Source organism: Oryctolagus cuniculus, chromosome 3, assembly GCF_964237555.1.
Source record: "Oryctolagus cuniculus chromosome 3, mOryCun1.1, whole genome shotgun sequence".
NCBI classification, from domain to species: Eukaryota; Metazoa; Chordata; class Mammalia; order Lagomorpha; family Leporidae; genus Oryctolagus; species Oryctolagus cuniculus.
The window spans coordinates 35,448,404-35,463,681 of record NC_091434.1 but is presented as its reverse complement, the minus strand read 5'-3'; the positions used below and the strand labels follow the sequence as shown (position 1 = coordinate 35,463,681).

Here is a 15,278-nt window from a genome sequence, read left to right as displayed (position 1 = left end):
GCGGAAGGTAGAGTTTCAAGGGTAGGTTTGCCACAGGTTCCTTGGGCTAAGCCCTCTTAGGGCTCTGAAGGGTGACTGCCATGCTGTGCTTAAGACGAGTTCCTAACAGGCCCTGTGGCAATACCTGCACCTCATTACCAGCAAACTACTCTCCCGGGGTGTTTTTGGTGGGCGTGGCGAGAAGCACCTGCTCCCGGGCTTTCTTAGAATCTTGCTTCGATTCCCCCCACCCGAAGGGCGAAGGGCGTCTCCTCGCGAGTCCCTGAGTATGTTTTATGAGATCCAGTTTCAATTCCCCGTGGGCAGCCTGCAGGTCCGGTTACAGTTCCCCAGAGCTCTGAGTCTGCCTGTGGAAAGAGCACAGCCAGAGAGAGACCGAGTGAGGGGAACAGGCTCCGGGCTCCAGTTACCGCATCGCACGGTCCCAGCCGGGCGCCTCCAAGCGTGCGGTGGAGCCCGGGAGCGCCGCGGCCCCTTTAAGAGTCGGGCCCAGGCCGGCCCGGGGGCCGCGGGAGCCAGAGCGCGGCGCGGCGCAGCGCAGCGCAGCGCAGCGCAGAGGAGTTGGGAGCCGGCGCAAAAGTTTCCTCCCAACTCGGGCCCCGCGCGCCGCCGCCGCCCACTCCAGCCCGGGGCCTAGGACCGGCCCTGCCACTGCCGCAAGGGCCAAGGCCAGGGCCAGGGCCAGAGCTGGGCCGGGCCGGGCCGGCAGTTTCACTTTGGCGGGCGCAGAGCAACCGCCCTGGCCGGGCCCGAGCAGGAGCAGCAGCGGCAGAGGAGGAGGAGGAGCCGGCCCCGGAGTCGCCGCGTCCCGGGGCCCCGGCCACCTAGGAGGTAGCCCTTGGCGCTGCCGCCCCCTCCCCGATTCCCGCCTGCCCGCGCGTGGAAGGGGCGCTGCCGCGAGCCCTCGGCCCTGAGGGGGCGCCGGGCAGAGACGCCCCGGGTCTCCAGGCCCGCCGGCTCCGGGCGTCCCCCGAGAGTGGGGGGCTGCGCCCGCAGGGCCAGAGACACCTGTTCAGGATGAAAGTGACCGTGTGCTTCGGCAGGACGGGCATCGTGGTGCCCTGCAAGGAGGGCCAGCTGCGCGTCGGCGAGCTCACCCAGCAGGCGCTGCAGCGGTACCTGAAGACCCGGGAGAAGGTGAGAGGCGCGCGGCGCGAGCAGGGGGCGCGGCTGAGACCCAGGTGCCCCGAGGACCCGGGGGGCGCGGCTCGCGGCCACTGCTCGTGGTCCCGACCTTGTGAGGCTCCTAGAAGCGACCTGGTTGTCTCTGGGCGCGTGTGGGCCTCGCCGAAGAGTGGTGGGCGGTACTGAGGCGTGGGAAACCCTCGGGGGGCCCCCAGTGGAACGCCGGATCTCGGTCCCTAATCCACGCCCCCGGGCTCCCATCTGCTCTTTAAGGAGATCCTCTGCTGATGAGAACCTGCGTTGATCTGGGAGACGCTGGGGCTTAGAACTTGTTGCGGGAACGTCTTCAGAGGTGCTGCTCGCCTCAGGTGTGATTTGGTCCCGCTGAGGCCCGGCCCACTGTGGCTCCTGGAACTGAGAGAAAGTTGATGGGTGCAAATAGCACGCACGGACTCTGGGACGGTAGGAGTTTGCACGTCTTCAGCGGTCCTGTCCCAGCGACTTGAGCAGGAACTCGGGTGGTACAATGCTGTCTGCTCACCCCAGTCAGTCTGCATTTTGAGTGTTTCAGTGTCACGCCACACATTATAGGAGTATTTATTATGCGTGTGTGCTCTGTCGGATCCTGGTTGATTACTGAATGAGCGCTGTCCCTGAAGTTAGGGTCGAATAAAAATCAAGTGATTGTTTTTAAGTGTGCAGTATATGTTCGGAAGAAAATCTCACTGGGCACCAGAACTCATGTCAGGTGTCTAGGTAACACACTGGGATTCTGGGACTTCTTCATGGGACACATTCTTCAATGGAGGCATTGAAAAGTACCTGGTAACTTGTTGAATCCTCTGAATTGAACGTTTGGTATTGCCTCAAATCCTTCGCAAAAAGGGCATCGCAAACTCTCGTTTTAGAAATCAGTATTTCTCTTAACGTTTGTACTCATGCCATGGTACTATAGGAATAGTGAGTTGGCTGATCTAGTGATGGAAAAATGCAATTTGTAAATTCTTTTAACTTCTTAAAGGTTATGCAAAGTATAAAGTTAATTCTGTCTCAAGTATGTAGATTAGGGATTTAAGAAAACATATGCACTTTCTATGCTTCCACTAAGAATTACATACACACACACACACACACACACACACACACAACGTAAATGGAGAAGTTCATGTGTACATTTCTTTGAACAGTCAAGAATTGGAAGGGAGTATAGTGAAAGGTCTGTTAATATATGGCCGAATGAGATGTTTACTAATAGAATTGAGCTGGAGGGGGGGAGAAAATTTTAAGTGGCCTATAAAGTTGCATGAAAATCTCCTTGGTTTTATTTGCTGTAGTTATAATGATGTGTGCTGTTTGTATCTTTTTAATTGTATTACATGATATAAACAAGTAACCAATTGTTTTTGAAATATATCACTAACTTTTGAAGGTGGGCTAAATGATGAAAGTGAGATGATTATTTTCACTCACTAGTACAGAGAGTTCATGCTCTCGGTTTTTACGTGTTTACAAGTTTAGTACAGGGAGCTGTCCACGTTATATAGGTAAGCTACCAACTTGTGAGAAACATACAAAGAATCAGCTAGAGCAAATTTAATGCATTGTAATTTGATCTTAAAAGGTGTTTCAAAGCTATCGATATTCTGGACTGCAAGCATAATTTGTATTACTGAGTCCATAATGTGATTGCATTGATCAGCTTCCTGTTACCAGACATTATATTTTCCTGTGTTTACATTGATACATGTATTAATGGATGTGACATTTAAAGGTCAGCTGCAGCTTTTGAGCTCTTTCCCTTTTTTGACTTTTAAAAATTTCAATTTAAGTGGTGAATGATCTACCCCCCCTACACACACACACACACACACACTCCTCTCACATGGTATCATTTTAAATGGTATAATCATAACACGGCTTAACTAATATTGAATGGTATTCCTAATGGTAACCAAGTGGCAACAAATCCCATGCTTTTATCCGGTGAATTTAAATAATTGGAAAACATTAGAAATCTCAGTTCAGTTTGAAAAACATACTTAAAAAATTCACCTGTCATGAGTAAAAAACTTAAGCCTTGTTTCCTTGGAAGAAAGACTTTAGGTTCTGCACTCAGCCATGTAACAATCACTGCTGACTTTGTTAAGCTTAGTCCATACGGACCCTGTGCTGGGAGCTTGGCATGTACTGCGTGATGTACTCTTAACCCCAAGTAGGCACTGTTATCTCCACTTTACAGAGTAGGGAGAAAAGACACAGCATCATGACCAGTATGTGGTGGATTTGGGATTTGAACCCAGGAGCTGTGTCTGTAGGTCCTTACTCTCATTAATGAAATTAACTACACAGCCCGGTATGTTTTTGCATTAGAATTTTCCCATTTTATTTGTTACAACTTGCTTTAAAAAGGCAGTTTCATTTACTAACTGCTTCAATAACAGAAGAGCCTAAAGACGACAGTTTCATTTCTTCCGTGGATATTGGGACAGCTTCTCGTTCCTCTGATTATGTTTTTATGATACAGGTCTACACATTACTGGGAGAAATCTAACATCTGAAGTGAATACTTCAGGGTTTCCAATTAAGTATGAAAAATAGTCATCATCCTAATTACAAGTGGAAAAGTGGGCAAGGTCTCTTAGATAATCCAGATGGAGAGTGTGGAAAAGAAACCGACTTGGTGGGAACATGGATGTTAAGTTAAGTCCATTTCTTGCAGGGCTGTAACGATTTTAGATGGGAGAAAGGCAGATTTCAGTGTTGAGGATGGGAATTGAGGTTTCTAAAGTTTGGAGGGTGTGTAATGCCCAAGAAGGCCACCCTAGTTTTTTTTTTTTTTAAGCAGCTTCTGAGAAATAAACATTATCTGCTGAGTATAATAAAAGATAATTGGTATTTGTGGAATGTTGGGAACCAGCTGAATCAACATCAGATAAGGCCAGAAGTAGGTGAAATGTTGAAAAACTAGGGGTGGATTTTGGGAAAGTTGTAATTGTGTTCTGAAACTGGGGACTTAGAAGTTCCTGCTGGTATGTGATAAACTCCACTGGGGAGGTGAATTGACTGAGGGGTGAGAATTATGGGATTGCTTATCACTGGATCCGGGTGCTTTGTCAGTGTCCCAAGCTCTAAATCCAATTTCATGATGTAGTTAGGAGAGAAGTGATTGTCTTCTTAAGTAGTTATAGTGGTGGTCTTTGAGTAATTAGTTAAATTTATCATCAAAATTACATGTCACAGTTGACTAGGTGATTGAACCATAACCTACAGAGACTCAACCCTGACTGAATATTAGTTGCCTCCAATTTTAACATTTAACATTTTAAACAATACAAATGCCTGAGGTTTTTTGTTTTGGCAAGGTTTTCATAAGTGGGTTTGAAGTGGGTTGTGGCTGTAGGTATTTTTTTTTTAAAGATTTATTTATTCATTTGAAAGGCAGAGGCAGAGATGGAGAGGTCTTTCTTCCGCTGGTTCACTCCCCAGATGGCTCAATGGCCGGAGCTGTGCTGATCCAAAGCCAGGAGCCAGGAGCTTCTTCTGTGTCTCCCACATGGGTGCAGGGGTCCAAGGACTTGGGCCATATTCTGCTTTTCCAGGCCATAGTAGAGAGCTGGATCGGAAGTGCAACAGCCGGGACTCGACCCGGCGCCCATATGGGATGTCAGCACTGCAGGGTGGCTTTACCCTCTACACCACAGCACCAGCCCCTGGTGTAGGTGTTTTTAAAAGCATTCCAAATGATTCTAATGCCCAGCTATGGTTGAGAACCACTAAGCAACTACTAATCTTCTTGTGTTACTGAACTCATTTGACCTTAACATTTTCTGACAACCTACACTGCTAGGTATCCACAGACTAAACTTGGATTACGCGGTTGTATCTTTGTACACCCACATGGAGTGAATTCTTCCTATAGAATGTGCTCAAATGATTTATTATATTGAACATTCATTTTATATGTGTATATGCACATGAGGGCACTTCAAAAAGTGTGGAAAACAAAGTATTTTGGTGCTTTTTGGAAATTCATGCTTATGAGGGGTTTTCAGAAAATTTTTGAAAAATGAATATTTTGAGGGTGAAAAAAATAATGTGTCCAGCAATGAGGGTGTACAGAGTATTCAGGAGTTGAGATGAATAAAGTAGTAAGTTCGTAGGATGGGGGTATGCTGGAATTCTAAATGCTGACCTGGGGACCTAACTGTGTATATGAGTACATTTTGTTTAAAAGCAAGGAAGCCTTTGATAGACTTCTCAAAATGAATCTTGTTTGTTCACAGATTTTGAATAATTCATTCTACAAGTAAAGACCTCTCTACAACTGGAAATAGTCCAAGACTAACGACCCTATTCTGATGAATTGTGGAATCATGATTCAAGGGAATTTGTATATTAACAAGAATTTAATATGTTGTATAGTACTAGCCTGGAGGAATGGGCTGGAACTCTTGAATTTCTGAACGTCTCTTTTTTGATGCTTTATTACCTAAAGAGTTAAAGGTTCTCATGTGTGTAAGCCATGCCCAGGCTGGATTCCTAAAATATTTTTTAATCTATTGGGTACTGACTGAGTGTTTGCTTTTCTATCCAGTCCTCTCCTCACATGTGTGCTAGCATGTGGATGGAACTTCCTCACCATTGGCAGGGTAGAACTGCTCTAATAGGTTTCGGTTCTGCCTCTCCACTTGAATGAACAGCCTATATACTTTCCAAACAGAGTTCCTGGGCCCTGCTGTGACCCAGAGATATATTTTCTTAAGACTGCTCTGTTATATTTCCACTTGTCAGTGTTTAAATATTGTGACATTTCATATGAAAGTCCAAATTTTTATCTCTTGGGGTAGAACAAAGCAGAAGCTCTGAGGATACTGGGCTTTACTTGTCTGTTCGACAGCTATCATTTGGAACTGAGACACCTCTGTGGTGTTTGCAAGGAATTATTAGGGCTCCAGTGTCTGTTACTGCCTCCAGATATTGTCATGCTTAACTGTTTACCCTATTCTCACTTTCTTATGATCTACTTAATGCATCGTTTGTTTGCCTTACTCAGAGGTAGGCATTTGAGTTTGTGCCCCTAGATCTGATATCTATCTCTCTTTGTCTCCACCCCCTGACCTGTCCCTTCGCTTCTCTCCCATCCCCTCTTGTATGCATCCATGCACATGTCCTCTGTTGTAATCAGTAATATCACATAGGGTTTCTGGCCTGAATTTTCAGTTTAGTCCACCTGAGCTAGGTTTAATTGTCCTGTGTAAGATTGACAGCCTTGACTTGCAGCTTGGAGCCTTGTGCTCAAATACTGTAGTGAACCAAGAATTCATTACCAGGGTACTCTGGGAATCCAGGTCCTCTCTGAGGAAGTTGGACAAATGGTAGTGCTATCAGACTTTTATGAGAGTGTTCTCTGAGGGGGCTGACATGTCTATTAAAAATCCAGAGCTTTGGGCCCAAAGGAACTTCCTATGATAATGGAAAAGTTCTGTATCTGTGTTCTTCAGTAGGGTAGCAACTAGCCATATATGGCTGTTAAACATTTTAAAAGTGCCTCGTCCAACTTAGGAATTAAATTTAAATTTTCACTAAATTGCTACAATGGCTTGCCTTAATGGACAGGTCAGATCCAGTGCTACCATGATGGTGTCCTTTAGCTGCTTTTGACAACCATTGGTTTAAAGCTCAGATCCCAGGCACTCCTTGACATTTTATAGACAGACATTGCTGCTCTGTTCTGATGAGAACTTTGCCACCAATAAAGAGTTCTACATTTACTCCTTGGTAGCTACAAGATGGAAGAGCGAGCTTCTGAGTCTGAAATGCTCCCTGTAGATGCTGGAACACAACACAGCTGGCTTGTGCAGCAATTTGAGACTGACCTCAGATTGCACTTTTGAAGCAACAGCCTGAGGATACACACTCTCTGGCTAGTACTAGGTGACAGTGGACCAACTAGCAGCAGTGAGAAAAAATGACAATTTTAACTGAGATTTAGATATTTCCTGATTATTAAATATACTAAGCGCTTTAAGTGCTTGCTTCCCGGATCCCACACTCTAATTTTCTTCATAACTTGAGACGTTGGTTGGTTCGTTCCTTCCTTTCCTACCTCTTCATACTGTAGTACTCCAGGATCCAGTTCTTACCATCCCTTGCCCCTACTTTCTCTCTTGGCTTAGCACATAGTGGCTCTTCTAATATGACCCCAGTCACTTCTCAGCCTTTGGGCTAAGATGAACTGTAATGTGACCTCAAATACCGTTTGTATAGCTCCAATCTATATTGTTCCCCTGAACCTCAAACTGTTGTCAGCTGCTGTCCTGTTGACATTTCTGCTTGAATGTCATGTAGGCATCTCACACAGTATGCCCCACGTTGAGTTTCTGATCCCTCCCCACTCCAAATCTACTTATCCTACAATCTAACCATGTCAATGAATGGCCAGCCAGGTAGCCCAGTCAGAAATCTTTATCACTGCCCTTGACTGCTGTTTGCCTCTTAGGGTTCCTATACAACCAGTGTACAAACCTGATTCACTGTGCTCTCACAGCATACTCGAATTCTGGCCACTTCTATCTTTCCTGTTAGCATGCTTGTTTACTTTTTCTTTCAATGGACTTTAGTTTCTCCATTTCTGCCCTTTGTACCCACAATTATGTCCCTTTCTAACCCAAAAACTAGGGTTACTGCTGTCAGGTAATATCCTTCTTTGCAAGATCCCTGATAGCTCCTGACTCTCTAAGGTGGCCTGTAAGTTTCTACACAATCTAGCTATCTGGGAAGAAAAATGCAAACATAGCAGGCCTGAGACTACTGTCCTAAAAAAGACCCGCTGACAAACGTGAGTCTTGGCTGATATCCAGGCATTGAGATTTATAAAAGGTTATACCACTATTTCTTGGTAAGAATGACTCCTTGTGCACAAACTGTTTGCAAACAGTATGGTTTGTGCTGAAGACCTGTTCTTTGTCTGGAGGTCTGGAATTGTAGTACACGCTAAGCAGAGCCTGAATGACCAGTGTCCAATAAAATCCTTGGGCAGCGAGGCCCTAATGACTACCCTGGTAGGCGACATTTCACATATGTGGTTACAACTCGTTGCTGGAGGGATTAAACATGCACTCTCCACTGGGAGGAGACCCTTGGCAGCTTGTGCCTGGTCTCCTCTAGACTTCTCCCCTCCCCCATATGCCTTTTCCTTGTGCCAGTGTTGATTTGTGTCATTTCACTAATTAATCAGAGGCGTGAGGATGACAGCGTGCCGAGTTCTTGCAGTGAGTCATTGAATCTGTATGGTCCTGGAGACTTCAAACACAATCTGTTACCTCTTTGACCTCGTCTTATACCATGTGCTGTCTCTCACTTTATGCCCAGCACGTTGGGCTATTGGCATGTTATTCAGACACTCCAGTCAGCTTCTACCTCATATGCTGTGTTCTCCACCTGAAGTATTTTCTCCCAGTTATCCACCTGTCTGCTTTCCTCACCTTTTTTCCATCCTTAATAACTGATTATCTGGGAAGCCTTCCTCACTGGAAGGCTACTCCCCATTTTTCTTCTTTATGCTTTGGTTCTATTCAAATAACTCATCCCTCCTTACGACAGTATTTATTTTCACTGCATTTATTATGTCCTCCCACAAGAATATTAAATCAGTAAAGGTGGAGGCCTCTGGCTCCAAGAGTTCCAGGTACACAGAGTATTGTCAATAAGTTCTTTTTTGAAGAAATAGTTGTTACCATGTGTCCATTCCCATCTGTTGTAGCAATTTATTACTACACTGCAAAACCAACTATAGCTTAAAATAACACCTAACAACATGAACATATAGATCAGAAGCTTAGACTAAGTATATTGAAGAAGATTAGTGTAATGTTTGTTGGGTCTGGGATGTTCAAGATGGCATTGTTGTCCACATGTCTAGTGCATCAGCGAGGATGAGTTGACTAGCTGGAGACCAGCAACGTTATCTTGCCTGGGGCCATCCATCTGAGGCTTTGGTTTTTGCTTTTAGCTGGATGTGTTGGTTCTTTTCCATGAAGTCTTGGGATATGATCCTTCTCACATGGCTTTTAGGGTCTGAATAGTATGATAGCTGCATTTGTGACATGGCAACCCAGGACTGAAACGAGTACAAAGGTGGAAATAGTCATGTATTCTTGGAGCTTAGGCATGGAAGTGACGAATGGCTTTTAACATGTTCTGTTAGAGAAAGTTCAGCTTAGATTCAAGGGAGAGAATTACATAAGGGGCTAATGCTTGTAAGCACAGTTCTTTATACAATTTGTCAGCACCCTCCTAATTGATAGGAATGTGAACATAAATAAGTCAGTGTTGTGTTTTGATGAATTTTGCACCCTCCTGGGGATGAAGTACACAGATAAATAAGCTAGTTCTAATCACTTTTGTTTTCACACTTAGTTAAAATTTTCTCAACAAGATGATCAAGTTTGGATAGCTGAAGTCCATGATTACTTTTTAGTTCCTATTTTTGATGCTGTTTCACAGTTTGGAACTCTATCCTTAAGCTTCCCAGGATTTTTAAATATCTTTTTAGTATTGACAGGTGCCCCATCTTCTACCTACTTGTGTTGTGGTGTACCAGGCTTATATCCCGATTTTTCAATGGGATCTCATCTACTCCATGGATTCACTTACCCAGAGATGCACACTTCTGATCTGAACTTGCTTCAAACCTAGTATCTACCTGCCTGTGGACTTTACCATCTGAACATCTCACATAGAATGCAGTTGAATTTATCCCAGTCTGTGAGAATGATCCAACATGGGAAGTGAGATACACGGCAGACCCGTAGAATGGCAAATGTCCTAAACAGCACTCTGGCTTCATAATCAGCCCTTAAGGCATGCGGATCCGGCTGAAATGCCCATGAGAGTATTTCAGGCATGGAAAGCCAAGACACTCTGGGGGGAAAAAAAATGAAAGATCTCCGCGAGTGAGATCCCAGTGGAAATAATGGGTCATCAAAGAAGGAAGTAACTTTCTCTGACGGGAGGAGAGAACTTCCACTTTGACCATGGCCTTGTCTAAATATGATCAGAGTCAGTGAACTCAGGGGGCTTCCATAGCCTTGGCAGCTCATGACAAGAGCCTAGGGTGGTTACTGATGCCATAAACAAGAGTGTCAATTTGTTAAGTCAACAACAGGAGTCACTGTGCACTTACTCCTCATGTAGGATCTTTGTCCTTAGTGTGCTGTACATTGAGATTTAATGCTATAACTAGTACTCAAACAGTATTTTTCACTTGATGTTTCTGTGTGGGAGCAAACTGTTGAAATCTTTACTTAATGTATGCTCAACTGATCTTCTGTATATAAAGAGAATCGAAAATGAATCTTGATGTGAATGGAAAGGGAGAGGGAGTGGATAAGGGGAGGGTTGCGGGTGGGAGGGACGTTATGGGGGGGAAGCCATTGTAATCCATAAGCTGTACTTTGGAAATTTATATTCATTAAATAAAAGTTAAAAAAAATTATCTCAGTCTGTTCTTTGAACCTGCTTATCCACACTATCTTTAAAAAAAAGTATTTGAAAAGTAGAGTTACATAGGTGGGGAGTGGGGAGGGAGAGAGAGATTGGGAAAGGGAGAGATACCTTCTTTCCACTGGTTGACTCCCTAAATGGCTACAATGGCAAGAGCCTAACCAGGCTGTAGCCAGAGAACTCCATCCAGGTCTCCCATGTGGGTGCCACAGGCCCAAGTAGTTGGGCCATCTTCTGTTGCTTTCCCAGGCATAATAGCAAGGAACTGGATTGGAAGTGGAGGAGATAGTACTCTAAATGGTGCACATCTAGAATGCTGGTCTCACAGGCAGTGGCTTAACTGGTTGTGCCAAGATGTTGGCCACTTCCATGTTCTCTTATGGCCTGTTACACCATACATAGCACCATCATTCCCATGTTTGTCTATTCCAGAAACCTGAAAATTCTTCATTCCTTGATGACTTCTTTCCTTCATATTCTACCACATGTCCAGTTGATCAGAAAGTTCCTCAGATGTTTCAAAGTCATAGCTCTTGAATCTGTTTCCTTTTTTCCATGTAAAAGCCATACCATTTCTAATTGCCTCTGTAATGAATTCACACAGCCTCTTAACTGTCTTCCCTATCTCTCTTGGCTTCCAACACCTCAAAAGCATTCTCCACTGAGAACCATAGAATTCAAATATGATGTCAGTAGTAATCCTGGGGATGTTTAACCGTGGTTTGCATATGAAAACTAAGTTTGTTTACCTGCCCAATCTCGGTATCCTTTGTCCCCTTTAAATTCCTACATGTAGGTCAGTTTTTTTTTCAGGCTTTCCCCATTCCAGGTAAATCATCCCTATCCTTTGAGATGATTCCATAACACAACCTCTCCCCACCCATCCCTTAAAGACTTATTTATTAGATTGGCAGAGTTATAGAGAAAGAGAGAAGGATACAGTTTACTCCCCAAATGGCCACAACAGCTGGAGCTGTGCTAAGGAGCCAGGAGCTGCCGCTTGGTCTCTGACATAGGTGCAAGGGCCCAAGCACTTAATGCACATGGGAAAGCAGCAGAGGGTGGCTTATCAGGGAGATGGATCAGAGGTGGAGCAGCTGGACTCGAACTGGTGCCCATATGGGATGTAGCTTTACCTGCTAAGCCACAGCTCAGGCCCCTAGCACAGCCTTCTCTCTGAACCCCTCTCTCCATTTATTTTTACCTTCACTGTGCTCCAGGAACCTTTTTGGGTTCACAGACCTCCCCAAGGTTGTGCTTTCATTTTGTAAAGCACGTTTTGCATACAACTGTTTGCTGACAGTAAACACCCAGATTACCGTGGCTTATTGTGGCAAAGGGTTCTCCTTCTGGGAGAATCCGCACAATCCTCTGCCCACTGTATTCATGGCTTCTGAGTTTTCTGCAAACCCTTTGTTTGTACTCATTGATGAAGAATGAATGTGGAGGAAACCATGGGAGCTTGGGGTCCAGCAGGGCAGTGGTGGACATCACTTCTTCCAGCACTGCACTGATGAGACTAGCTGTGTGCTCTCTCCAAATGCCGCAGACTTGGGAAAAGTAACCCATCTGGATATAATTGAGCAACCAACCAGCACTCCCACGTGTTACAGTCATTTTTGTCTCTCCCGTGGTATGCAAACTCTTTAGAACAGGGAGTGAATCTTACTTATTTTCTTATCCTTGGTTTTAGCACAGTATCTGATATACAGTATGAATACCACAAATATTTGTCCAATTATATAAAATTTCACGTATCTTTGTTATAAAAATGAGAATGACCTCCTAGTCAATGCAGTGTTTACAAGTTTAAAACTGTCACATGCAAAGATTTCAAAGAAAAAAAATCTAAATGCAGCTTCTCTCTTGATTATGTTCAAGTACCTCATCATATTCACATTTGCTGCAGGCAGTAGTTTAGTGGTCCATTATATCTGCCACACTGATTGTCTTAAAGAGCAGCTTCAAATTCTGACAGTTTGATTCACTTCTCAGAATTTTTGAGACTGAGTGCTCTGTAGTTCTGGGTTTTCAATACAGTAGTTTCATAATGATTTTGCTTTATGAGGATTTGTATAATGCAATCTCTTATATTTGAAGTGTTTGATTTTCAATATTATATTCACTTCATGTGGATTTTAAAAGTGATACAAGATTGTCAGAACCTTGGGCTCTTTATTTTTGGAAGGCCAAATATCTGTGTTGGGGGCCGCTAAAATTAGGCTTGTTTCTCACTGCTGTACTCAGCTGCTCATTTGATTGCTGGACTTTGGCTTTTTGGATTGCAGTATGATGCAGTTGCTAGATACCAAGAAAGAGCCTGGTTAAAAGAGGTTTTACTCTCAATTTAGTCTCTATTGGATGCACTGTCAAGAAAGGTCTAGATAAACACATTGTGCATTGCTCCTGAGTTCTGTCTTGAGGTGATGTTATTAACTCTCTGGTGGTCCTGGGCCCTGGGGGAAAGGGTGGTGGGGCCAACTTGGTGATGGAAGAAGATAACAGATCTCATCAACTCTTGGCTAATCTATTAGCAAGACCAGAGAACCACACTGACAGGGGAAATGATTGGACTCATTTATTCCCTAATTAGAGGGCAGAAATGAACAATTTATGGGGAATTCCAGGGACAGCCTTCTGATACCTTTTAGGGACATTCAATGTAAATTTTGCCACTATTCTATAGAGGCGTAAACCCTAGAAATGGTGACTTGTAAGATGAACTCTTGACAAAGGATATATAGATAAAATTTGTGCTTCTTCATCACTAGGGAGTTTACCTGTTTCCATGAAGGGTGCAGAGATAGAGGAGAAGTGAGCTCTGAAGTCTAGGAAGAAAAGTAACCAGACTTGCAGATTGACTATATGTAGTCAGAGAAGTGTAGGTGTATTAGGGGAGAGTGAGCAGTCTACAGTCTGCATATTCACAATTCAGCAGACATTTCAGTGAATGTATTTGTGTAGCCACTGAGGCAGGAAGGTACAAAGATAAGACGTGGTGTGTGCTTTTAAAGAAACTCATATAGGAAGAGTGGGAAGCTAAGCGCAGATAGAAAGGCTGATATGAATGTGAGGGCCAGGCTGAGATCATAAATCAGGAGTTGTAAAGATGCCAATCTTTGGTATTGGTTGTTTGACATTAGTGCCTTGATTTGAAATTGGAATTTGGTGGCAGGAACAGAAAGTGGTGTCCAGAAATAAAAATTATTAGGTCAATTTGAGAATATGTATATTTCGATGGCTTGTCTGTTTTTTAATAGAATCATATTGATTGAACACTTGCCCTTTTCAGATCCACTCTGCTCTTGAGACCCAGAGGCTGAACTCTCTTGCCCTCTGACTTCTAGTTAGGATCAGCCACTGGGGCTGCCCCAGAAAGAGAAGGGAAAGTAGGCACTCCTTTTATGCTACATTTAAGGGCTGGCTGCACAACTTCCTTACAGGTTGTCACTCCTGATGGGCTACTTTCCTTATATGCTGTCTCTTTGTTAACATCACTTTTCTTGGTCCCTTTGAGTCCTAGACTATACCAAGGGCTCACCACAATTATGAGCAGCACCCCTTGATGGCTTCTCATAACCCTGACAAATCTTCATTAATAGTTTCCATGTTGAACATTTTTTAAAGATTTATTTATTTGAAAGAATTACATACACACACGCATACACACACACACGCATACACACACACACGCATACACACACACGCATACACACACACGCATACACACACGCATAAACACACACGCATACACACACATACGTACACGTGTACACACATCACATACGTACACACATACGTACACATACGTACACACATACGTACACATACACATATACGTACACATACACATACACATACACACACATACACACACACATACACACACACACGTACACACACACAGAGAAAGAGAATCTTCCATCTGCTGGTTTACTCTCCAGATGGCCCCAATGGCTGGGGCTGGACAGGCTGAAGCCAGGAGCCAGGAGCTTCTTCTGGGTTTCCCATGTGGCTGCAGGGGCCCAAGTGTTTGGGCCATCCTCTGCTCTCCCAAGCACATTAGCAGCAAGCTGATTTGGAAGTGGAGCAGTCAGGATTTGAACTGCTGCCCATATGGGATGCCTGTGCTGCAGGTGGTGGTTTTACCTGCTACACCACAGTGCTGATCCTGAACTTCTAAGTGCCTAGTTTGAATAAATCCTCTGTCTCCTGCCAGGAGTTGGACTGAGGAACACAGTAAGAAATAGGTTTTCTGTCATGACCCAGTATCCACAACATACCCAAAACAAAAGTTCCATGAAAGAACACCTCCTCTCCCTGTAAATGATGCTTTCACTTTTAAAATTCTATTGTTTTTCCTATTTATTTTTATCAATATCAGAACAAATTTCATGACTTTATAGATACAATTCCAAGAATAAAAGTTTCTTCTTTTTTTCACTCCTTCCTTTTCCTTTTTTGTGATTACATAATTTTAATTTACTTTATAATCACAGGCTCAACGTTCCTTTAAACAAAGAGCTCTACGAGTAAAAGGTAGATAGACCTCTGTTACACAGGGGTATAAAAAGGGATACCAATTTAGCTTGATATATATTAAGCTTTTTTGGTTCTCTTTATATTAACTACAACAAATCAGAAAACAT

General features: G+C 43.8%; 1 protein-coding gene across 5 annotated transcripts in view; it reads left to right on the top strand.

The window, feature by feature from the left end:
• Nucleotides 1–335: 335 nt before the first annotated feature.
• The window catches only part of PARD3B (par-3 family cell polarity regulator beta), a 1,151,792-nt gene continuing 1,136,849 nt past the window's right edge, over nucleotides 336–15,278 (top strand). For 2 of the 5 annotated variants that reach the window (XM_051849249.2, XM_008259013.4), the window contains exon 1: nucleotides 336–1,137. In XM_051849249.2, coding sequence (XP_051705209.2) covers nucleotides 1,018–1,137 — 120 coding nt within the window. In that variant the 5' untranslated portion in view covers nucleotides 336–1,017. The remainder of the gene's footprint in view (nucleotides 1,138–15,278) is intronic. The other 3 variants (XM_070070340.1, XM_051849247.2, XM_051849250.2) reach the window with 2 other exon arrangements.